Source organism: Convolutriloba macropyga, chromosome 10, assembly GCF_964194025.1.
Source record: "Convolutriloba macropyga chromosome 10, txConMacr16.3, whole genome shotgun sequence".
Classification (NCBI taxonomy): Eukaryota; Metazoa; Xenacoelomorpha; order Acoela; family Convolutidae; genus Convolutriloba; species Convolutriloba macropyga.
Genome location: NC_134477.1, coordinates 35,876,912 through 35,903,956, shown reverse-complemented (window position 1 = coordinate 35,903,956; position 27,045 = coordinate 35,876,912). Strand labels below are relative to the sequence as shown.

The window sequence follows — 27,045 nt, the reverse complement described above, 5'->3', positions numbered from 1 at the left end:
AGTTAGATGAAATTTGCGCAAAAGCTTTTCCAATGATGAAGACCGAACACTGTCACCAAGGGTTGGCGAATTTCAGTAATCTTAGGAGTCACTATGAAGACTTGCTGAAACAGTATAGGTTCAGCAAGGATTGTGGAAATCAAACATCTTTAGTGTCCACTACATCGGCTGGTGACAAAGACCCAAACGACGAAACTGTAATTGATACAGAAAATGGAGCCATAGAAAACGCTAAGGAGAACGCCGAGGTCCCTTCCAAGCATTCTGCTACACATGGAAGCAGAAAACAACCCAGTATCGCCAACTCGCGATCATCGAGAAGGCGACAGATCGAAGAAATGGAGCTCGAAAACCTGAGAGCAAAGAAAGAAACAGAACAACGACTGAGAGAGCGTCAGTTGGAGTTAGAGCAGGAGCGTGAAGAAATAGAACTTCGTCGCCAGCAAGAAGAGTTACGTTTACAACAACAACAGCAACAACAACAACAACAACGAGAACAAGAGTTACGCTTACAACAGCAACAACAAGAACAGGAGTTACGTCTAAAGATGCAACAACAAGAAGACGAACTGCGTTTTCGACAGCATGAGCGAGCTCTGGAAAACGAAAGAAGGAAAGCAGAGGAAGAAGAAGAACAAAGACGTATGAAACTTGAGCTCACCAAAGGAAGCTCACGAGCGTCTGGATCAGTGGCAGATGAGATAGAAAGTGTCGCATCAAAACGAAATCAAGAAAGAATAGAGAGGTGGGCAGAAGCAGGGGCTCAACAGTCTGTCCCTCAACGACCCCCATCTCCAAATGTTGTTATCGACCCTCCAACGAATGTCACTAAGGACAGAGCTGACAAACGTTTCAGCAACTACCCGAAAGTTACCCCACTGTTCCAACCGGGCGAAGGCCTTTTCTCAACGCAACTGACTGAACCGAGCATTCTCAAGAAACCAGAAGTCCGTAAACCAATTAGAGTAACGGACCCACCAGCACCGCCGTTGACAAGGACGACGTTTCAACAGCAGCGAACGTCAGCAGTTCAAGACAGAAACAGGAGTCAGAGTCCAAATAACAACTTTCGGAACAGGTCTGCCGAGAGCAGAATCAAGAGCACAATGAATCACACCACTCCCCAAGTAATTTACCAACCAGTACCAAGCAGTGGTGCCAATGGCTTGCCAAAACTAAAACTGACTGAGTTTTCAGGAGATCCTCTGGAGTGGCCAGAGTGGTCAGGTCTTTTTGATGTTGTTGTTCATCAAAAGCCAATCAGCGATACAGAAAAGATGCAATACCTCAAGACCAGTCTCACGGGTCAAGCAAGGGCAGCAATATCGGGAATGGGATTCAGCTCACAATCATACTATCACGCTTGGGATATACTCTGTGAGAAGTACGGCAGATCAGATTTCATAGTCAACGCGCAATTCAAGAAAATATATACTCATCCTCCAGTTCGGCATGACGATTCTACGAGCATTGTCAAATTCTCAAATGTGGTTACAAATGTGGTGAACACCTTGACTCAACTTGGATACACATCAGATCTAGAAGCAGAAGCAGGGCTTAGTTCAACAACCAGAAAACTTTCTCCGCGACTGAGAGAACAGTGGTTACAGTACATGCAAGATCGTCGACTACTGAGAGGTAACCTGATTATTTTCAAGGAGTGGCTTGCCTCCAAAGCTGCAATTCATGAGAACTTGTTAGCACAGACAAACTCGTCGTTTGACAGAAATAAATTTCAAAGCCGTGATAAACCGAAGACGAGTACCTTTGCTTCAAACGCTGAAGAGTCAAGCAAACCCAAGAATTTCGAATGTCCCTTCAAAGACGGGCAACATCCTATTTGGACGTGTGAAAAGTTTAAATCACTGAAAGTAAATGAACGACGAGAGCATGTCCAGAAGTTCCGACTGTGTTTCAATTGTTTGAAACCAGGTCACATGTCAAAGGACTGCAGAAGCAGGACCTGCAGTGAACCCAGCTGTGGAAGGCGGCACAACAGGCTTTTGCACAGCGAACTAACGAAGAAGGAGACTACAAAGAATGTCTCAGATGCTACAACGGCAGTAGCAACTAACATCACCCAAGGAGGACTTCCAGTGGTACGAATCAAGCTGACCAACAGAGACTTAAGCCTAAATGTACTAGCAATGTGTGATTCGGGATCCTCAATCTCATTTGTAGACAAATCAGTGGTGTCAAAACTCCATCTCCAAGGCCGAAAAGCATCTCTATCAGTAGCAGGGATCCATGGATCACAGGATGTAAAGACTGAAATAGTGCCGATAGCTGTTTCAGCACATGAGAAGTCTCGACCATTGACGACAGTGCAGTTCTACGTACACGAAAAACTGAAATTGGGGGACCAGATTGTGGAGCTGCAAGAATTGAAAGACCGTTACCCACATCTGAGGAATTTGCCAGATCAGAGCTACAATCTAAACGACGTTCAAGTGATTCTTGGACAAGATTGCTACGACATTCATCACCCTTTTGAATTCAAGAAGTCAGAAGACAAAGCTGCACCATGGGCAGTGAAATCAAAGATTGGTTGGGCTTTAAGTGGACCCCTACCAGCGAAGCAAGCAGCAACTCTTGCGACCACAGCAACATCAATTGCAGACGATAAATTAGCGAACCAGTTGAGTAAGTGGTGGGATATCGAGTCCTACGCTTCAAACTGCGATGTCACTGGACATTGGAAAGAAGAACAACGAGCAATCAAGACGTTGGAACAAACAACCCGTTTCAACGGTGAAAGATACGAAGTTGGACTTCTGTGGCGAGAGGACGAAGTGAAGTTACCAAACAACTTCTACTCTGCAATGGGGCAACTCAAGTCCTTAGAACGACGCCTGCAGAAAGACGAGGCGCTAAAGAAGCGCTACCAAAAAACCATCGACACAGATGTCAACGCTGGATACGTTCGGAAAGTAGATCAAGCTGAACTGAATGAAACCAAAGACAAACTGCAATGGTATTTACCACATCATCCCGTCATAAACCCGCACAAACCCGAAAAAGTCAGAAGAGTGTGCAACGCAGCAGCAAAGTATCAAGGTGTAGCCCTAAACGACAAACTTCTACCTGGGCCAGACCTGCTGCAGAGTTTGATCGGAATTATATTTCGCTTCCGAGAACACCAAATAGCCTTATCAGCCGACATAGAAGCGATGTTTCTTCAAGTAGCTGTCCCAAAAGATGACAGCCGATGTTTACGATTCCTCTGGAGAGAAGATCCAGAGCTGAGAATAGAAGTCTACGAGTACACACGACACGTTTTTGGGGCGAAAAGCTCGCCGACTTGTGCAAATTACGCCTTGCACCAAGTGGCGAAAGATAATGCAGTCAACGACGAAAATCTTGTCAGAGCTGTCCAGCGAAACTTCTATATGGACGACTTCCTAAAGTCAGTCAGAACCCCTCAAGAAGCAATCGAAATCTACCAGAAAGTCAGAGACATCCTCATCAAAGGTGGATTCAAGTTGACGAAATGGATAGCAAGTGACGAAGAAGTCAAGTCACACATTCCAGAGACAGACAGATCAACGAAAGTTGTGAAAACTTTCGAAGCAGAACCACAATCGTCTTCAATCCTAGGACTCAACTGGAATGTGGACACAGATAGTCTCATAGTCTGTCGTGGAACTGAGCAAGAAGTTCCAGCAAAAATAACTCAGAGAATTGTCCTATCCTTTGTCTCAGCAGTGTTCGACCCACTTGGGATATGTTCACCCTTTACTATACGAATGCGATTTCTACTCAAAAGCATTTGGGCAGCAATGGGACAAGCATGGGACAAAGAGTTGTCAGCAGAACACTCAAAACTGTTCAGTGATTGGTGCTCTGAGTTGAGAGAAATAAGGACGATGTCGATAAATCGACTTTATTTTGAAAATGGTTGCACAAACCTGAGACTTCACATCTTTACAGATGCATCAGAGGAAGCAATGTGCATTGTGGCATATCTGCAAGATGAAGCAACGCTAAAACTGACATATGTAATAGGGAAATGCCGTGTGGCACCCATCAGACATATGACGGTACCGAAATTAGAACTTCAAGCCGCAGTCTACGGAGTTCGTCTCAGAAAGCAGATACTCAATGAACATGATGTCAAAATTGACAAAATCTATCATTGGACCGACTCATCAACAGTGCTACAGTGGTTACAGGCAGCGCACAAGAAACAACAAGTATTCGTTGCAAACAGAGCAGCTGAAATACTGGAAAACTCATCGATGGATCAATGGAGACACGTCAAAGGTGTTGAAAACCCTGCCGACATCGGAACCCGAGGAATGTCCATCGAAGGCCTCAAGGAGTCCGCATGGCTAAACGGGCCGGCATGGCTTCAGGCAGATGAAGAAAAGTGGCCAAAGCCGTGGTGCCAAGTGAATGAACTCGAACCTGAGCAAGTTACGAGTACTGTAGCAACAGAAACAAAACTAGAACAACTATTTGACTGGAGACGATACAGTTCCTTCAATCGAATTAGAAATTTCATTGCCTACTGCATGAGGTTCAGGACGAAACAGAAGGGTCCCCTCAAAGCAGACGAAATTCATCAAGCAGAGCAAATACTGTTTCCATTTGTTCAAAACGAGAGCTTTCCGAATGTTTCGAAGTCTATAGCAAACAGCAAAGAAATCTCCAAAACATTAAACATTGCCAAATTGTCACCCTTCATAGAGGAAGATGGAACAATCAGAGTGAAAGGCCGACTGAAGCATTCAAACCTTGATTACAATGCAAAACACCCAATATTGTTAACAGCAAAACATCCAGTTGTACAACTTCTGTTGGAGAAAGCACATCGAGACAACCTACATGAGGGCACAGAATATGTGAGAAACATGCTCCAACAAGAATACTGGATCATCGGGCTGAGAAATGCATTAAGAAAAATCAAGTCAAGATGCATCAAATGCAGACACAGAAACGCCAATCCAATTCACCCACCGATGGCGGATCTACCACGAGAACGACTTGATGAACATGTGTTCCCATTCACCCATACCGGAGTTGACTACTTCGGACCCTTTGAAGTCAAGTTCCTACGACGTACCTTGAAGAGATGGTGCTGCCTCTTCACTTGCCTGACAACGAGAGCAGTACACATCGAAGTTGCTCAGTCATTGGACACCGAGTCATGTCTAGCTGCGGTGACAAGATTCATTGCAAGACGTGGCTACCCGAATACCATCATCAGTGAAAACGGAACAAACTTTGTGGGAGCAGCGAATGAGCTGAAAGCATTCATGAACGAGTGGGATAAAGCTAAGATTGAGAGTGACTTAGCACAGAAAAAGATTGTTTGGAAATTCAACCCCCCCGGAGCTCCTCACTTTGGTGGAATCTGGGAAAGACTAGTTCAAAGTTGCAAGAAGGTCATGATTGCAATCTTGGACAACAGAAGCCTCACCGACGAGGTATTCAGCACAACAATGTGTCTTGTGGAGCAGACTCAACGCAAGACCCCTGACGGCAGTAAGTGACGACCCTGAAGATTTGACAGCACTCACACCTAATCATTTCTTGCTAGGACGAGAGAACGCGAGTGCACCATTCATGCCATCCAGTGAGCGCTACCACGACCTGAGAAGATCATTCAAAACGGCTCAAGCATATGCCGACATGATTTGGAAAAGATGGACTCGCGAATATCTTCCACAATGGAACCAGAGGTCGAAGTGGTCAAAAGAACATGTGCGAAACCTGAAAGAAGGCGAGTTAGTGTGGCTAGTAGATGACTCTGTGAAACGCTGTGAATACAAACTTGGACGAATCATTGAGATTTTCACTGGCAACGACGGAGTTGTGAGATCAGCGAGAGTCAAAATGGCACATGGAGAGCTAAACCGGCCAGTCGTGAAGTTAGCGCCAGTATTCTACGATGGTGTTTCCGAGATCGAAAACAGGGCCGGCGATGTTGGCGCCACTTCAAATCAGCTAGAAAAGCCATCAGACAGCAAGAAATAACTTTTGAAACTGAAAAAACTTAGAATTTGTCAAAACTCAAAAATGGTCAAAACTGAAAAATTTTACAAGTTGGGACCGAAAATCTGTACACCCCCCCCGATTTTGGGAAGGCAAAACCCGAGCAAACCGAGGTTATGGCAGACGGTTAGGGTTACCTCTAAGCTATTCATGGACCCAACGAACATTATTGCATCATACCCACAAGTGTGGCTATTAGCACTTAAATGGTGCAAAATTGGCATTTTTCGATATTTTGTTATTTATTGTTAAATTTCTTAAGTTGTTTATTTTATGATACTTTAGATGATCATTAAAGGTCAAATACCGTACATTTGAGGCATTTAGAGCCACGTAATAACCATCCGTGCTTATGTCAACAAAAGTAAATATTGCAGTAATTTGACATTTACTATGTAAACAATGACATAAATCATTTTCTTGATTAACCAATCAGAAACAAGTAATGATGATGTTATAAATGATAAATATTTGATTATTTACTTTAACCCAATTGTTTGAATAGTGAAACCGTATTGTATTTAGAACCATTAGAAACTGTTACCAAGAGCAGTTGGCTCTCAGATAGACTAAAATTTGATTCTTTAACAACTTTAGTCTTTCTTGTTAAGTTTTGCTAGATCTTAAGATCTTGCGGGTTATAAGTTAGTTGAGCTTACTTAACGAGAAGTTTGCAACAATACTAGCTACTGGTTGAAGCCTTACAAACTTCAGCACCAGATTGAACATAGATTGTCACTGATGATTTTCTTAACTTCAATCAACAAAATTAAAGTTACAGTCCTTTAATACGTCCGAGCGACTAATTATTTCTGTGAGATCGTTAGTCAATCGAACCCAGTGAAGAACCAGGCCGGCGTAAAACTCGAGAACCAGGCTGTGATATATCGGTTCCGCTGAGATTCTTGAGCAGCCGCAACAAAATCGGTCATACCAAAATCCTCACCGGCTAACAAGGCTGTAAAACTTTGTTTGAGAGAAATTACTAACTGATCAGGATTGGGGAAAATTGCTCTTCAACAGCATTCAAGGTTTTGATATTAGCCAATGACGACTGGGGCGTCAAGACATAACAGAACGCAATTTGCTTTGACAAAATGCCCAATAATGTCTTCCTGGACTCAAGTTAATTCCCTCGTGCTTGACCTTGTCTCTTTCGACTAGTCAAACCAATAAAATAAAGAAAGAACAACATGACCCAAAAAAACTGCTAATTTTATCTTGAGAGAATGAGACAAAAGGTGGCCCTGAGAGCCCTCGTACATGCTAGCCGGTCTCTCAAACATTAACGCTCATCAAGACAAGACAACATTAAAGTCAGGAATATGGCATTAGTACTAACTTAGCAGTTGACCACACCTGAGTAGTTGTACTACATTTCTAGTGTTAGTTTCCAGCTTCGTAGCACAGGAAAACTACAATTAGGTAGAATGCAAGACTCAAAAATTAAATTTTATTTTAAATAGTTTAACAATGTAATCATTCGAAGCCGTAGTCAGCCATAAAATATCATCACAATCTAAATTGATTTCAAAACAATTCACATTGAACTTCACACAATTAACATCCATCACGTGAGAGTCGAAGCTGTCAAAAACTGTCACAATTTCAAATGAACAGTTTGACAATTTCATCAGATATAGCAGACCATTTTCAAGCCCTGCGCAAACTAAATGCAACGATCTCTCCGAACTTTGAATTTTTACAACATCCAAAGCGGTTACTCCACTTTTAAACGTTTGAGACGCCTTCGACTCAGGTTTTGAAACTAATGTACTGTTGGGAACTTCATTCAGCACTTCAGTGAGCCAATTGGAACTCGCGTTTGGCATCTTGGAGCATTCCCATAGGATGATTGATTTATCCCGTGATCCAGTTAGAAACAAGTAAGAATCGTCGTCACTTAACAGCCATGAACCTTTCCATATTATTCTCTTGTGGTGTTCAACTTTGTGCTGCAGGGACAAATGGTATGATCTAAGCAAATAATAGACAATAATTAAACAAACCCGGCAGATTGTGGGAAAATAGCTGATTTCGATAATACCGATTGGGATTGAAGGAACAGAAAAACAATGAGAAATATTGTTGTACTAAAACATTTTTTTAAGTGCAAACTATTTCGATTTGAATTTGTTGTTAGACATACTCCCGTTTCTTAAGGAGAAAATTCAGGGGCTAGTATCAACGCCAAAAAGCACTAGAGATGTTAACTAAGACTTACAAGGACGACGATCAAGTAGCGGGCATCTATAATTGGGCTTCATCCCGTTTTTATTTTCCATTTCCTTTTTTGATACTGGTCCTGTTCATGGTAGATTGCTTTCCTGAGCTGTTTAAAAGCACTTTGAGCAGAATGCGCAAAGAATAAAACTAGCCTAATGAAGTCAAAATTTTAATGCATAATGTCAAAAAGAAAAATTTTTTATTCCACGAAGTAAAAGTAAAAACATAACCGACTACGTCGGGCGAATGGCTCTCAAACGACCGGCGAGCAGTTGGCTTCGTCAGTAGCTATCCACGGTTTAGTGAGGCTGGCTTTAGCTTGACTCGACACTACAAATTTTAGTTTTCTAGCCTTGTTAGTAAATAACTCAAATAAAGAAACTGATATTTTTAAAATTTGCTAATTATTACAAATTTTAAAAGAAAAGCTTCCAGATTTCGCAGTGAAAATGTTCAAAACTTTTTTTGTCTCTGGAGTTAAGTCAAGTAACACATCTGCAAGACTTGAAAAGCTTCGTTGGCCAGTAATGATCGTTAAACTCAGAGAAGGACAAAAATATTCAAAAAATTTTTGAAGACAATCGCAAATTTTAACAAAATCTTGCTAAAATTCAAGATATTAAAATCTTCAAAACCATTTCATTGTCTCAAGAGACTATCCGGTATCCCTATTTCAAGCATTAAATAGTTTCACTGGTTCATGAAAATCCATAAACTTTGAACATGATAATATTTTCCCGAAAATTAAAAAAAAAATAAATTTTATCAAAAAATTGCAAAAGCTAGAGTCATTAAAATATTGGTAACCATTCCATTTACTCTAAAAATTATGCGAAAGTTTATCATAAAACCTTGGAGGAGTACTGAAAAACATTCCAGCACATCTAAAAGCTATGCAGTAACCTATAATCAAACCCTAGAGGAGGTTATGTGGCTTCAAAAAACTTCAAAAAAAAAGCAGGTTGCATTTTTTGAAAAATTTCAAAAAACTTGAAAAAAAGCAGGTTGCATAAAAAACTGCTAAAATTTGTGATAAAAAAGTAGAAAACTAATCCATGGCCAAAAAAACATTTTCCAGTAACTTATCAAAACATATAGGAGATTTTCTGTTAGGCTGAAAAATGACAAAGTTCAAAAAAATTGAAAAAAAATTGCAAGTTTTGTGAAAAAAAGGCTAAAATTCGTGGTGTTGAAACCTTGAAAAATATTCCATTACACTTAGAAACTACACAGTAACCTATTGTCATACCCTAGAGGAGGTTCCTCGCCTCTTGAGGCAGGAGAAACCTAAAAACCGACAAAAAATTCAAAAAAAAAACTTGAAAAATGCTATTTTTATCAAAAATTCGCAAAAATTTGTCATATTAAAATATTGAACGCTAATCCATGGCAAATAAATTCTTTTCAGTACCTTATTATCAAACCCTTAAGGACATTTTCTGGCCCCTGCGTCTGGAATAACGTGAATAATGAAAAAAAAATGTCAAAAATGAAAAAATTTGCACGTTTTGTCAAAAAATGCCAAAATTCGTGATGTTAAAATGCTGAAACCATTCCACTACCATTAAAAACTATGCAGTAACCTATTATAAAACCCTAGAGGAGGTTCCTTGACACCTAGGGCTGAAAGAACTCAAAAAATGACAAACATTTTCAAAAGACTTGAAAATTGTGAAAATTAGTATAAAATTGCGTCTTTTTAGCAATCGGTTGTTTCATTTAGAAATGGGGGGGTGCACCGGGAGCTGATGGGGAAGGAGGGGGTGGGCAACAGTTGGGTGGGGGGCAACAGCGCGGTGGGGGGGTCAACAGTGGGGGTGTCTTCAACCTCTAAGAACCTCCCTTCACACCATAAGTATAAGTCTCAAAACAATTTGAGCTTAACAGAGCTGCAAGGTTCTAAGAGCACTTAAAGCCCGCTGGGTGCTACCTGTTTATCCCGTTTTTGAGGACCAAAAGTCAAAAGCATCAGACAAAAAATTGGTCAAGCAAAAAATCGCATAAAAAACACCGACAGGACTAATATAATTGCTACAAACTTCGTTTGAGCGCAATTAAAAAATAGGAGTACTCTAATAGCGGGCTGAGAAGTAGAGGGCGGCTATTAAACAAAAAATAGCCATAGCCAGCAAGCTGCCGGAAAACCCACGGAGACCCCTGTTAGAAGATATCGCTAATTCAAATTAACTCCTTATCTTCTGATCATATTTCAAACACTATTGTAGATCAAGTAATAGAGCCCCAGTCGTCTAATTTTCGTGACTGGAAACAACTAAAGCTACACCTTGACTCGACTAGAAATAGCATTGAAACCATTTACTAAATATCCAATTACAACAAAGAAATTGAATACAGCAACATGTCAAATTGTCGCAAGTGAACTAACCTCCGCAAAATGTGCTTTCTCATTCTACTCCCTCATGAGCTATGCTTGAATTTGACAAATTAAAACACAGAGCATTTTCGGTTCCTTTACTGCATTGGATTGTTATGATTAGGCCTCACCGTTATAATGAAAAATCTGATAAGTCAGAAACATTGTCAGAAGTTAAGACCCCGAAACAATTCTTTGCATAAATCCAGGCTCTCAATTACAAACTAACAATTGAAAGAAAAAATTGCACAACATTAAACAGTGAAAACCGAGAAACGAAAAAGAAACAAAATTTTTGTTTACAAAATTTCCTACAAAAAGTTGAATGCTGCTTCCCCACAGTTATTGTGAGACAAAACTTTCAACTTTTTCTGCTTGATCAGTGACCCACCCATTGCAAGTCATGGAGATCATAATCAAAAGTTTGAAACCTCTAACAACAGAAAACATGAAAAATTACAAATGGATATAATTTATTACATTATATTAACAGCACTGAATAACATTAAAGTGTCACCACTTAGCGATCTTTTCCGTTTGTGTCCCCCCACCCAGCTTAGTAGGTGCATATTATTTGCAACCCGCTGTGCGGCTATCGCTGTGCGGCTATTAATAAAAAAGTCCGCCTTGAAAAACCGCACGTGATAAAAAAAATATCAGCCACTTAGCGCACATTTTTTCACACCTACATTTCTCGTTCTCTTATAATACTGCATGAACAAAAACCTCTTTCGATCTCCTTTTGACTTTAGTTCAGCAGGTTGACCAACCGATTAGAAAACATATGCGTCGGAAATATTGCTATCGAACGACAGGCGGGCCAATTTTATTCAGAGACTGTAGCCTAGACTTTATCTGTCTTTGTGCAAAAACTCCGACTAGGGAGGGATTCGAACCATCGACCTCGGGAGTTCCCGGGGTTCTCAAGAATCAACCACTCGGCTATTTGACAATTTTGTTGTAATTTGTTATCTTATTTGTTACCCTGTAATTTGTTATACTACAATCTCACTAATTTAGCAACAAACTTTACGTCCGCATGAGAGCTATTTCCAAAACATAGCTGGCAGATTGCCAGAAAATAGCCGCAATAGATTCGTAGATCGGCAGTCTAAAAAAACAGTAAAAAAGACAGACCAAAAAAATTCGTCTTTTCATTGAGGGCTGATCCGTTATATTTTGATTAAAAATCTGTATAAATTTTGCTGCCTCTATTAGCTGATCTCTAATAACCTTCATTTAGAGTGACACACACCCATTTGACCTTATCTCTGAATTAAAGTAAATAAAAGTGAATTTCAAAGTTAGGAAGTCATTTTTGAGAGTGAGGTAAGTCAAGTGTGACCAAAAATTTAATCACACGCATGGACAAAAAACTCGCTCCACTTAGAGCGAAAAATGACGTCACACATGCAATTCAGTTGAAGTTGCATGAACGAATGAACAAAAATATTAAAAAATATTAAAAATCTGTATAATATTAAAAATCTGTATAAGTTTTGCTGCCTCTATTAGCTGATCTCTAATAACCTTCATTTAGAGTGACACACACCCATTTGACCTTATCTCTGAATTAAAGTAAATAAAAGTGAATTTCAAAGTTAGGAAGTCATTTTTGAGAGTGAGGTAAGTCAAGTGTTACCAAAAATTTAATCACGCGCATGAACAAAAACTCGCTCCACTTAGAGCGAAAAATGACGTCACACATGCAATTCAGTTGAAATTGCATGAACGAATGAACAAAAAGTGGCTGTGACGTCATATGGTCGTAACAAAAATCATGACGACGAAATAAAAAAAACAACTAAGAGAAGGCCAATAATAGCCCCAGCTATCGCTGTGCGGCTACTAATGAGATGGAGGAGGGTGGACGGGGGAGTCTTGCGGGGGTTGACTGAGGAGATCATCAAACTTTTAAGATTAGGAACCGCCCTTCAAACCATGAAAATGTCTCTTCACAACAGCTACGATGAATTTCATATTCAGACTAGTAAGGCGTAAGGCTCTAAGACAGCTGCTCAGCCACTTAATGTCCTCCGAGCGCTACGTGTTTTTTAGGACGAAAAGTCAAATGAGTCAGACGAAAAATCGGTCAAGCGAAAATACAAAAATAATTGCAACAAACTTTGCTTGAGAGCAATGAAAAGCGCCAAAATGGGCAAGCAAAAATTTTGCATAAAAACAACACGTTTACAATAATTGATTTAAACTTCGTTCGAGAGTAATTAAACATAGATCACCATAACTCCTCTTCGAGTCGTAAAAAGGAAAGCACCTCGATAACAGCCGTTGGAAGGCTGGTGGCGGCTATTACAAAGCAAATCCTCTATAAACGCTTCAATCACATCTCAGGATCCAAAGCTACCTATACCCAATTGCAGTCCGAACGCCGATAAATTTTCGATCACATTCATCAGGAAGCACACATTATTGGGCATCTCTCTTCTATCAAGAAAGCAATGCTCTGAAAGTAGTGTCTTTATGAAGCAACTGGTGTAATATTAAAATTTCACTAGTAAAGCTTTTGAGTATATGATGGTGATTAACCTTTTTTCTCCATCATGGCCATGCAAAAACACAGCAAACAGGCAGAATGACCTATCTCGAGACACTGACAAGAGCAGGTTTCCATCTGATGAGAATTGCAAGTCTGTGACTGTTAAAGTGTGTCCCTTTCCACTCTCGTTCGATGTTGCGTTTGAGGTCGAAGAGGAACAGAGGTCAGTGTCGGCTGACGATCGGCCATATTGCCATAGCAGAATACAGGCGGTATCTATTGAGGTAGCCTAAAAACCATTGGTGGATTACAGGTGACGAAAGAAAAGAACAGAAACGGAAGTAGGAAGGAACCAGAACTTGATTTTGGCAACGGGAGACTGAATCCTAGAGCAGAGTTTATTCGAGATTATTACACAAAGTTCAATTCTAATCAGTGTTCCAGAAAATAGTGTGACAACATCTAGCAAAGATGTGCGTAATTCAGTTTCTAAGTTCGTTAAGAAATTTAAGATACCAGTATTTACTTTTACATAATAAATTAACAGTACGTCAAAAGAAGTAAGATACACCTACAACAATTCACTCTTGTCATCAATACATCATGGATGCCCGATTCATTAGATATCATCTATGCACTATTATGGGTATCCTCCCTAAACAGACCTTCTATGGTTAAGAGAAGTATGACGATGCTAAATTTTGATTGGTTGAAAAAGACTTTTATCAATTCATACAGCACGCATTTTATTATCTTGAAATTCAGACAGACGATTGTGCTCAGTACAGTTCAGTTGCTTTCCATATTACTTGAATTGAAAAACTTGTAGCAGAAAAAGAGCGTTTTTACCGAACCCGCGCTTCGAATAGCACTTAGCAAAAACTTGCAATTAAAAGCCTTTATTAGAAAGGATATTGCAACGATAACTCTGTCTTCATACAATATAGTACTTGACACTAGCACCTACATAGCTGCTTCTAAAAAGATAGAAAAGGTAGAAGCAAATTAAGAAGAGAGTTATCATATGGCGACAGAGATGTTGAACGCTAACTTCTGTTAAAAAGAAAGAAAAATTTGCAACTGATGGAATTAGCCATTAACGGAAAAACTTACAATCTTCGAATCATTAGAAAAACAAACACCGGAATTAGCCTTTATTTTATCGCATAAGAAGACAATCAAACCGATATCAAACGGATCCGTATTACAAAAGACTCAGAACTTTACAATTTCTTTCAAAACTACCGAATTCGAGAAATTAACCAAACCACAAGCACAAACCAACTTTACCCATTCAAAATTATTTGAGCATCAACCTCTTTGTTTTGCTAGCAAAGAGAAAATACAACGCAAGCCACAACAGTACTTCTATGACACTATTGGAAGGCTATCATCCTAGAAACCCGTTCGTATTCTTCAACGACAAAACAATCGACAGAAAAGTAAGTCAAAAACTTGCAGCGAAGAACAAAAAAGACCAACCAAATAGCCTAAACTGCAAACTCTGTGACACAGCTAAATTGGAGAAGCGCACAAATTGCTCTTTCCACAAAAACACTTCAACAACGAACTGACTAAAGGAAAATGGCAGATCCAAGTCCGCCTCACGTACATCTGAAAAGGTTCTCAGGACTACCAAACGAAAACTGGCCTGAATTTGAAGGACTACTGAGAGCAAGCATTGCTGTATCTAGAATTCCTGAAGCGAACCACCAACGTGCAAGATATCTTCACCTAAACTTAGCCGGTAATGCACTCAACTATTACCTTCGACTCGCCGAAAACACAAGAAACGATCTAGACGATTCGCTTGAACAACTACGCAACCGATATGCAGGAGCAGACCAAAGAAGAAACTTTGAGCTCGATCTGCAATCGAGAAAGTTTGATCCAGTGAAAGAGCAACCCGATGACTTCCTCACAGATCTGCAACGCCTCGCCAACCTCGCAATTGTGGACGATGCTGCAGCTCACATAGACCGCACTGACGAAAGAACAAGACGAATAAGAGAACAATTCATTCAAGGCATGCCCTTCAAGTACAAGAAACTGTTGCTGAAAGAGAATGACAACATCACTGTAAACGAACTATGCGCTATCATCAAACGACGAGTCAGAATTGATCAGATAAACCCCGAACCACAATACACCACGGCATTCAATACACTAAACGCATCAGGAAACCCTGCTGTGGCCCAAGCCATAGAAAGCATAATGGCGGCAGGCATAGTATCAATGCAAGTAGCACAGCCACCGCATCAGCGCGTGGAGAGTACTCGGTACCCTAGCTACAGAAGAGGAAATAACTACAGAGGCTACAACCACAACAGACAAACATACCAGTACAATGGAAACCAAAATGGCCGAGGATACAGTAACAACTACAACAGCAGAGGACGTAACCGTGGAAGCTTTCAGAGAGGTCGAGGAAATTATCCGAGAGGAAGGTCAAACTTCCAACGAAACGACCGAAGTAATGGACGTACCGAAAGATCTCCTACACCAATGAGAACATTTTGCAGAACATGTGCTAGCAATGAGCACACTGCCCGAGATTGTCCAGAACGTCAACCAGCATACCGCGATGGAAACATGCCATTCAATCAGCAATCAAAAAACTAAATAACCTGCATGTTTTTCTACAACATATACCAGATAGCATGACAAACTATAGCGAAAATGTATTCATAATACCTCTGCAGTTCGAAACATTAATAATGAAAGCAGTAGCAGACACTGGAGCATTCAGCAGCGCCATGTCAAAGAAACATTTTGATAAAATAAGCAGAAACCTCTACCAAAAACCAGAAAAAACAAATCCTCCTGAAATAAACGTTTCTACAGCTTTCCTACACCAATCACCTATTTTATTTACAGTCCAACTGACATTCAAAATTGGCCATTTACAATTTGAGGAACAGTTCATGGTGTTTGAAACACTTTCCGCTATCCTTCTTGGCTTCCCCTTCTTTGATAAAAATGAGATTATCATTGATGCCCACAACAGACTACTCCAAACACCAGAATTTACTTTTCAGCTAAATCTAATGCACATAAAAGGCAACAACAAACAAAAACGTCTCAACAGCCGAAAAAAAATCATGCTCAAAACCAAAACAACCTATACGCTATCACCTGGGGAACAAAAATTTCTGGAACTAATCCCATCGGAGGAAACTGATGCACAAGAACAAATTGGACTCGTAGAGCCTACTGTCAAATTTGAAAAACTGGGCCTTGGTCTAACAAGCACGCTTGACAAACTTACAAAAAACAAAACTACCACCCTACTTGCAATCAATACAACAGAAGTTCCACTGCACATTACACAAGACTCTCCAGTAGCAACATTCGAAATCATCACACCAGAGCAAGCACGCTACCTGATACCACTTGAGCCAAAACTTCTCCCATCAAGCGACTCAAAGAAAACAAAGCAAATAGAAAAATCTATAGAGAACAGCAAAAGGCGAAAAAAATCATATAACAATAAAACACGAAAACGGATTCTGGTTTCCGACCCCAGAAACCAATACCGACACATCGAAGATGAGTGAAGTTGAAAAACGCATATATGACGAACTCGTTAAATTTAAAAATCTTGAAGCAATTCAACCACTCTCGAAAAAAGAAGACAGGAAAACTTTTCTTAACGCATTCAAATGGAGCGACAGCGTACTCTCTGACAAAGATAAAGAAAGAACAGAACAGCTTCTAGTCGAATTCAATGACATATTCACAAGGCACCGCCTTGACATTGGCTACACTCACAAATTCTCAGTCAAATTTACACCAGACAAACAGACCTGTATACTCAAAAACTCAAAGAATTTCAATCCATCTCAAAGACGATTTGCTTGTTGAACTAGCCCTTCTCCAGTACTACGGAGTCATAACAACGCTCCCCTTCAGCCGGTACTCATCTCCAATATTTGCAAAACGCAAGCCAAACGGGAAGCTCAGAATATTAGTAGATCTAAGAAAAATAAACCATCATTAGAAACGGCTACAACAATAACAATTTCCCGATAGCTACACTAGCAGATGCGGGCACCCACTTAGCCGGCAAGAAACTCTTTTGCAAGATGGATGGCAGCCACGGCTACTCCTCTGTACCAATGGCAGATGAACAATCAGTACAGTTACTGGCCTTCAACTTCGCATCGAGAACATATGCTTTTCAAAGACTAGCCCAAGGACTAAGCAGAAGTGTCAGCGCCTTTAGCTCATTCATGCGTCAAAACCTGGACCCCGTGATAACCGCGGATAAATGCTTTCAGTACGTCGACGACATTGGCATCCGAGCACATGACACAAACGACATGTTGGAAAAACTTCGAGCAGTCTTTACATGCATCCGAGAATCAGGAATGAAACTCGCAACAGACAAATGCGCATTTGGACTCAGAGAAATACAATTCCTTGGTAATACGATAACCTCTGAGGGTCTCACACCAATTACACAGAAGATTACAACCTTTCTGAAAACATTCAGAATGCCCCGAAACCCAAAACAAGTCAAGCGAATGATCGGATTTTTTCAATTTTACAAAACCTTTATCCCTGAACTTGCTGAAAAACTTTTACCGTTCTATCGTCTACTTAAGAAAGACACCAATTTCGTGATAGAAGAAGAACACCAAGTTATGCTGGAAAAGCTCACAAATGATCTAAGAACAGCCTGTGACCTTTCACTCAGATTACCCAAAGTTGACCAGCAATATGTAATAATGGCTGATGCATCCTTTTACGCAGCCGGATACGTACTGATGATAGAAGACTACACAACAAATGATGATAATCAGGAACTGAAAATTTATGCACCCGTCAGTTTTGGATCTAGAATTTTCCACCCAAACCAACTCAAACTTTCGATATATGCGAAAGAATTCCTCGCAGTTCACTTTGCCCTAGATACCTTTGCAAATATTATATGGGGATGTAAAAAACCAATTCTCATTTTGACAGACAACAGATCAGTAACCAGGTTCTTTCCAACAAAAATCATACCGCCAACACTTTGGAATGCTCTCGATCATGTACTCAGCTTCGACATCATACTGGGACACATACCCGGAAAAGCCAATTTAGCAGCGGACTATCTGTCGAGAATACACATAAACCCGAAAGAGAAGCTCGAGCTACGCATCAACTCACGCATACCGATGCACGAAATCGAAATCAACACAGCAGCAGATACACCTGACAATTCAATCAGTTATCTGAGCAGCTCAGAAAATGACGATACCCCCAAAATTATGAAAACATACTTACTTGAGAGAAAACAAACCAGCGGAGAAGATCCTATGAATGTTCGAGCTGACGTTCAACTGCAAATTCTTGCACCTGAAACGCAACAAATAAACGCCATGCATGAACAAAACCCATTGGATGAATTCATCACTCATGGGCACGGACCTTTAGACCTCCGTGCCGAACAACAACAAGACAAAGATATCAAACGGGTACTGCTCTGGTTTGAGAGAGGTTCACCGACTACAGGACAATATCTATCCAGTGACCTAAAAAAGTATCTCAAGCAGTTCCCAAGACTATCGATAACAGAGGACGTCCTTCATCGCAAGTTCTATAACCACACTGGAAACCAATTTATTAAACAATATTGCGTCCCGTCGCACTTACAGAAGGAAGTACTCTACAGAATTCATAACAGTGTCTGGAGTGGGCACAAAGGAGTCTCACTGACAATAGCAGAATTTAGAAAACGATTTTACTTCCCGAACTTCACTGAACGCCTAACAGAATATATCAGAAACTGTCTCACATGCTTGCAAACAAAACCAGCACCAACATCTGCATTGAAACCTCCATTACAACCACTTTCGTCTCTACAAAACTTCCCAGCAGACCTTTTACTAATAGATCTGGGGGGAAAGATGCACCCTTCTCCCTACACGTACATTCTCTCAGGTATTGACGTGTTCTCGAAGTACCTTTTCGCCACACCTCTTATGAAAGGGGACGCAGACACCGTAGCACGAGCCCTTGTCTCAATTTTTCTGAGACACTCCTACATTCCCTCAAGAATCATATGTGACCTTGGAACTGCGTTTACATCCGAATTAATGAGCGAATTAGGAAAATTATTGGAGGTAGAGCTCAAACATTGCACACTGAAACATGCGCAAACCATTGGCTTACTTGAAAGAAACCACGCACCGCTCAAACAAATCTTGCGAATTAACGAAAACCAAACTTCCTCGGACTGGCATAGATACGTTGACATTGCAGTATTCATACACAACACAACATTTGCACCAGCTCTTGGGTGCACGCCATCTGAGGTCTTTTAGGGGAGAAAATCGATAAATGATTTGGACCTCAGATTTCAGAATACAAAATTATGGGAGTCTCACCCAAAATACGACTGCATTAAAGAGCTACAAGACAAAACTACGGAGCTTTTCTCCAGCGTAAAAGACAACCTTATCTCGTCTTATCTGAAATATAAAAAGTACTATGACAGAAAAGCCAACGCCACACCACTAAAACCCAAATCATACTGCCTGATCCTTGACCCAAAAAGCACAACACAAGTAGCAGTGATGAATAAACAGCAAAGCAGGTGGATACCATTATACAGAGTAGAAAAATTGCTCACGAATGCAAACTACATTGTACGCAAAACCAACACAAATTACACGCAATGTATCCATCGAATGAGACTTCGACCTGTGAAACCTCAATATCAAGTAGAAGACCTCGAACATGTAGACCCCGAAAACTTTGAAGCAGATCCCACCATACCAGAAGAAGAGAGAGAACCACAGCTGTTCGACAACCAAGTCAGGTACCACATTAACGAAGACAACATGCAGCTACCCATAACAACACCAGATGTCCAGTCAGTTTCTTTCAACTCAAACATCCAAACAGCTAATTTTTCTTCTGAAGACCCGCCAATACAATTTCATGATATGACACACGAACCGACGTTTGACCAAGATGCATTCTTCGTGGAAGGCTCAGTTCCAAGCGCAAACACGCAAGAAACACCAGAATCAATTGATACAGGAGACTACGTCTTCTCAAATAACTCAAACTTCTTACCGTCCGACAGTCGTTTTGGCTCAAATCGACGATACAACCTTCGCAGAAATGATCATCTGGCATTGGCCCGAGAAAACTCGCTATATAACCTCTTACAACCATCAGAAAAAGCAAAGGAAGAACAGGTCAAAGTAATAACTTACTTCCCACTTGACCACATCCCAGACCCCAACCTGACAATTGATACAACAGAAACTGATCATGATGAGAGCATTGCAGACTCACAAGCAACAAGCTCACAGTCGCGAAACCAGAGTCTCAATGACTTCACGTTCGATTCATCTGAAAATCTTGGCGATCTATTTGATGACGTTAATAGCCCCGTCTACACGCCCCCAATATTAGACACTACAGGCGAAACCTTCTACCGGACCAACTCGATCAACGATATTTACAACAATACAACCTCAAGCGATGATGTCCAACAACCGAGATCCGGCGAGAACAATGAGCACTCCCTTATAGGAGGCACCATTTCACAAATTGAAAATAACGAGAGCAATAGTGCTATTGCTCAACACGACAACCCCAGAACATCTTCACCACTTCCTCAAAGAGTATCCAACAGAGAACTAGCGGACCTTGACCCAACGCTTCAAAACAGACGAAGAATTGTTCCGCTAACACTTCACCGTCGGGAGATCAACGGAAACCTTCACCAAACTTTTGGCTTCGAAGATGACAGTCAATAGGAATTGAGCACCAATTCTCTATTATACATACACATTAAATACGTCACCAACCAATGAAAACACTCCAAAAAAATCCTAATTTAAAAGGAAAAAAGACACAGCTCAAATCATTTTCCAAAATTTTGTACCTCAAAATCGGTCGCACAAAGACTCTAATTCAATTTCACAAACAAACCTAGTTAGCAAAATGCTCAATATCGTACTATTTTTACTACAACTTTTACCCTTGATGAAAACGAACCAACCATCGGTGGCAACAAAAGATGGAGTATTATTCAACCTTCATCAGAAAATTCTATTGACAGAAAAATTTGTCAAAACTGAAATCCTGGTCCCCTACCCAATATATAACAAAACAGTGGAAGACAAACTGATCAACCTGACAAAAGAGATAGACAAAGTGTGGACTTCAGAAAATTATGGATGCCCATTGAACTTCACAAATATGACTGACTCGACAGCAGGCCTCCACTGGATAGCGCAACAAACAATGATAGAAAACCAACAGGCCCAACACGACATTGTAAACCTCAAATTGGAAATGAACACACTACTAAGAGCAAACAGTCAAACTTCTACAACACTGCAAAGACAACCCCGCGGTGCGGCTGCCGCAGCAGCAGCAGCCGCAGTGCTGGGAATTGGAATAGGAAGAGGCGACAAATTACTATGCTTCATCAAATCAGTGTTTGGAGGATGCGACAAAAGAGTGGCTAGAAACCAGAAAAACATCAGACAAGCAATGGCTTATCTTCAATACCTAACCGATCATGTCGAACAAATAACAATCCAAAACAATGAAAAATTCTATGTTGTATCAGGTGAACTGAAAGCCATCAAAGAAGCCCAGAACGAAATAATAGAGACACAAAACAGGAACTGGGAACTTGCTGAAGGACAATTCAAGGCGTTACGACAAAACGTGCACCACATGAGAAACTGCATCCAATACTTATACGTAAGAGAACAAATCAATCAACATAGTCTTGTACTTAGCAATATTTTTCAAGCAATACTTGCTAACATCAAAACATACCGATCGGCCCTTTATACGTTTCGAATCAACATACTGAATGCCTTGACGCCTCTCATGAATCAACTATTACCAATGTCACTAGTCCCAAGGGAGCAGTTGCATGAAATTCTTACGATTGTTCATTTGCAACAAAATGGACAACAGGATCGATTATCTCTAGCCGTACCAATCCAAGAGATTCTCTCGTACTATGAAACGAAATTAGTCACACAAGTCGAGGCAATTGACGCAGGTCTTATACTTACACTTGCAATTCCAATGGCTTCAAAAAGTACAGTTATGAACGTATTGCATGCCATTCCGATCCCAATGCCGGACGGGGATACGGGTAAAGCTTTAGTTTGGCGACTTGAAGCCAAATACATGGCCGTCTCAGACGACGGAGAAGAACTAGCGTTTATCGATGAAGACGAGCTCGCAAATTGTATCGGATCCCAAAAATACGCAATATGCACCAAAGCCATTCCAACAGAACAGACTTATCAGTCCTGTATGGCTACTTTACTTTACCACGATGACGAGCTACTTGCATTGCAACGCTGTCAACTGGATGTAGTAGAATTGCCGTTGACTGAAAAAGCACGCAATCTCGGCTTCGGTCGTTGGTTAATAACATCGTCCAAAGACGATTATACACTCATCGAAAGCGCTGGTAATGGCAGCAATCCATTAGCAAGAATTGAGCATCCTGGGTGTGTATCATCACACTGGGATGTGGAAAACAGCTTAGAGGACCAAATGTTCATCTTCGCTCAGACCTCACTGCTTGTGACACAGTACCGTCAATTCGGTTAGATTTTCAATTACCAGATCCAATAAGTACACTCTTCAAACTACTGCCCCCATTGGATGAACTACCAAACTTCTCATCAAGATCTGAGGCACAAATTCAAATTCTTCAGCAAATTCAACCAGAGTTTAAACAAATGGAAACACGACGAACAAACAGCAAATCAATAGAACAAATGGCCGAACCAATTTTAGAAAGAATAAGAGCATTCAAGCCCGAACTCGAACACCGATTCGAACAGTACATACCATGGAAAATGTCTCTTCTTTTCGGATTTTTATCCTTCTTGATTAGCGTATAACTACATCTAACTTATTCGCATCTTTTACACAAATGGGCAAAACTTCACCGACGTTTCCCTTTCCGAATAACACACGAAGGACGGCGAATAAAAACAAAACCAGTACAAGTTGTCGCATTGAATGACTATGAATACCTACAAGAACATCCAGAACATCCCCTGCACAAATGCTCACTAGTACTACCACTCGAAATTAAAACTGAGTTCGAAAATCAAAACGAAGAAAACATAAATAAACCCCGCACTCCTTACACATTCCTAGGAGACTACATCAGAAGACTAAAACGTAACGAAGAACCAACTATCAAAATTGATCATGTCAACAGGCCTGCCGCACCGAGTCAGCCCATCTATACACATATACCGGAACACCCACCGATATCCCATTACGGAGCGTACCCTCTCAGAACAATCAATACAGGAAACGTTTAGAAAAAAAAACCTGACCGGGACTCGAACCCTCAACTTCAGCATGAGAGTGCAGCGCGCTACCAACTGCGCTAAGTGGGACGGCCGCGTGGTCCGTAAAAACAGCTTATAAATCAAAAAAAAAGAAAAAAAATGTTAAATTTTTTTTACCCTTCCCCTCTTCTCTACCCCCTTACCCTTACCCTAGCTTACCCTTACACCCCTTTGCCCTTTCCCAGATTTTCCCACATTATGGAAGCACCGGGAACCCGCCGGGATTCGAACCCGGAATCCCAGCTCAACCGCCAGAGATACTAACCACTGAACTAAGTCACTTGTTAAAAGTTATCAATTACACTCACTTCTACTCTGCCGCAAATTAAAAATTTTGTGTTAGCAGTGAGCAAGGAAAACAAAACTTAAAAATGAAATTTTTTTTAAAAAAATTATTAATTAACAACATTTATAATAGCCCTAAATAAACCAGAGAGACCCATCCTCCATCTGGAAAGTACCTACCATTATATTTGCGAAAACTTAATTCAAAATTTTGATATTACTCGAGTATTAAACCGAAATTTTCATTACTTGCAATTATTCTTTGAGAAAAATCAACAAGGAAAAATTACAGAACAATTCCCCTTAAACCTCCATTGTTAAAGGCGGGGATTTGCTCCCTACCTTTTTATCCAGCGACGAATTTATTTTTAAAAAGAATTTATACTGACGCACTAAACAACGGAGTAATAAGATGCAACTCCTAAAGGAAACTTATCAATTATCTGTCAAAGCGAGAAAAAGAAGGAAATCCATTAACCCGGAAGGCGAACTGTCCATCAATCACAATGACAGCCTATAATGGAACACTAATCAATCCAACCAGGGATAATTCCCCACAATCCCAATTAATCAAAATGTCAAACTTCCCCCACTTCCCCCGCAACACTATCAATCATTCAAACTACCTTCGGCCTGCTAACTACCAGCAACACTCTTCATTGCTAACTGTTCATTCTCTCAACCTATTACAATTTCTTCGCGGATAGAAACTTGGAATTTATTTCAAACAACTTAAACAATTTTCCTACAACTAAAATTTTACCTTTTGCACTATTTCAAACATTTTATAATGAATCCAGTATATCACTTCAAAATTAAAGTTGAGCCGCGCATTAACACTACATTCAACGGCCAGCCAGCTTATATTACTGAATACAGCATTGCCTTTTTTACAGATCGTGAAGCAATAATTAGTATTAACATGCAACAGGACAATCTTGTCTACAATATTTATTCAATTTCTTTTATCCCCCTTACAGTGAATGAGACATCAGCCGTATGGCAAACAATTCTACAATGCATACAATCGAGAAATAATTATATTAATGTGAATTTCTATCTTAATTCAGAAGGAGAACCAGTTGCATTAGAACCATCGCAACCAACCATTTCTGAAAGTCCCGACAGCCCTGACCCTACATCAGACCACAATTCAACTGAATTAAATTATATTCCAATTTCTCCCCCATCACCCATTCCATTCTCAGATGACTCCATGTAAATTTCCTCAAACATTTGCATTTATATTCCATTAAAAATCTTATCTTATGTCTTATCCACCAACCCCAACTTTCACCACAATTGACCAATCAGAAGACACCATTCCTTACATCTCTCCAATTCCAACCCAATTTCCACTTTATGCATACTTTCTCACTGATTTTGATATAAAACTTGCAGTCTTTTCTGAATACTTCATATTCCCCTGCAATACCTTATGCTTCTGGATTAACTTCTTGGACAATAATCAAGACAAAAAATCACTCACTTTGGAACCAGATCATCCAAATTTTCTTACCTTTTTGAATTTCTTACAGAACACCGAAGAAGAATTTTTAGAAGGCGAATTTGACCTGTAATTTTTTTTTTAAAAAAACCATATTTACTTATTCTTTCCCTGATATTTACAAATCTCAAAACCTAGCACCTCAACAATTTTGAATTTTCTTAAAAATCATGACAAGCATTTGGGACCAAATCCGAAATTACGTCGGCCCAGAAGACATCGCCCCAAAATTACACACCAGCCACAACATCAACGTTTGCGTAAAAGTCGGAATCCAATATAGGGAATGTTTTTTCAACGAATACGCAATATTACAAAATGGAACCATCGTGATCTGGGCACACTCCCATACAGGCCTCCTCACGAAAAAATGTTTTTTCTACACAACCTGGGAATATTACACCTACGTTTACCATTTCATTACTTCATCCCAAGGTACCCAACTAGCCCACCAATTCTGGGATTTTATTCAAATGGACAATGACGACCCCATTGAGTTCGACCCTGTTGGCATCCGTGTATTCACATAGACTTGCATAATTTTCTCTAATTTTTATCCGAAATACTTTTTTAAAATCTTTTTTCATGAGTCGCAATTAATTTAATGTAGTACTTATTTTATAAACACCGCAAATTATTCAAATGTAACGCCTCCTCTTCTTATTTTTAATTTCTTACCAATTTAATTTTTACTTCTGTCCAAAAAAAAAATTTTTTTTTACTCGTGAGTCACAACTCGTGAGCACAATGAGCAAGCACCCATAACATAGCAAACTATTATTAACCAATCTATTCCCAACCATTATCAACAAAAATTAACATCCCATCTTGTTATCACTTCGAAGGGCACGCGATTAAAAGTCAAAATATTAATTGCTTACACTACATACGACTGTGCAAAATAACGACCCAAAAAACTCACGAAACATCATTTTTTTTTCCAAAACAAAACCAAACTAACACAGACAGGACCCTTACCAATTGCTCAGTATCAACAAAAAAGATCCTTTCAAAACACGTTGAAAGGGCACGGGCTTGAAATAATAAAATCTCAAAAAATTTGAAAAAAAACCCTGGCAGTATAGTTCCAACCCAAAAAAAGTGTAAATTAAAGTTGAACAACTCACTTATTCCATTGAAGGATCCTTTGGAGGAAGAAACGAATACACAAAATTCTCGTTATCGTTCGATTGCGTTTTCGTTTCCCGTTTCCCACCCCATTTTCTTCGATTACCTCGTTTGTTATTTGTTTTTAAAATTAGACCACTATTAGCAAAACTTTGCACATGCTCAGTCACATCACTAGCACCACCAGTTGATACTTCTCTTTCTTTCGCCCAGTCTAACACTGCCTTTTTATTTTTATTTGATATTACAATTCTTTTTACCACACCTTTACGTACACCATAAGCAAACGATCCCAAAGTCCGATCAACAACAACTTGATTCGATTGATCACGCGCCTCCCAGCCAGTCACCAACGACAAACCTCTTGTAAAAGTTAAAACAGCATGCGCACACAACGAAGGCTGGCACAACACATTATCTTTCGTCGGAATGAAAAACCAAACATCCTTTCCCAAACCACTTGCAGAAGGACCCCTCTTAATTAAATCCATAAAATATTGCGGAGTACCCATAACATTATTAAAATCCCTTGATGTCTGATAACTTCCACAAATCAGAAACAATTTCTCACCACACGGCGTTTTCGAAACACTATCATTACCCCCAATTTCAACATGTGCCGCCGTCCACCACTCATTCCATTGTACCATGGCATCTCTCCTTACACCAGTAAAACCAT

General features: G+C 40.1%; 2 protein-coding genes across 2 annotated transcripts in view; one reads left to right on the top strand and one right to left on the bottom strand.

Moving 5' to 3' along the window:
* The first annotated feature begins 2,147 nt into the window (after positions 1-2,147).
* Positions 2,148-7,070, top strand: LOC142348008 (uncharacterized). The gene is made up of 4 exons (XM_075399173.1): positions 2,148-2,264; positions 4,251-4,304; positions 4,659-4,765; positions 6,995-7,070. Exons 1-4 carry the CDS (start codon positions 2,148-2,150, stop codon positions 7,068-7,070), a joined length of 354 nt encoding a protein of 117 aa, XP_075255288.1.
* A 358-nt stretch (positions 7,071-7,428) lies between these two features.
* Positions 7,429-27,045, bottom strand: part of LOC142348480 (elongator complex protein 2-like) — a 31,939-nt gene continuing 12,322 nt past the window's right edge. The window contains exons 7-8 of the mRNA XM_075399852.1: positions 13,145-13,383; positions 7,429-7,974 (exon numbers count right to left, since the gene is read on the bottom strand). Coding sequence (XP_075255967.1) covers positions 7,437-7,974; positions 13,145-13,383 — 777 coding nt within the window. The 3' untranslated portion in view covers positions 7,429-7,436. The remainder of the gene's footprint in view (positions 7,975-13,144; positions 13,384-27,045) is intronic.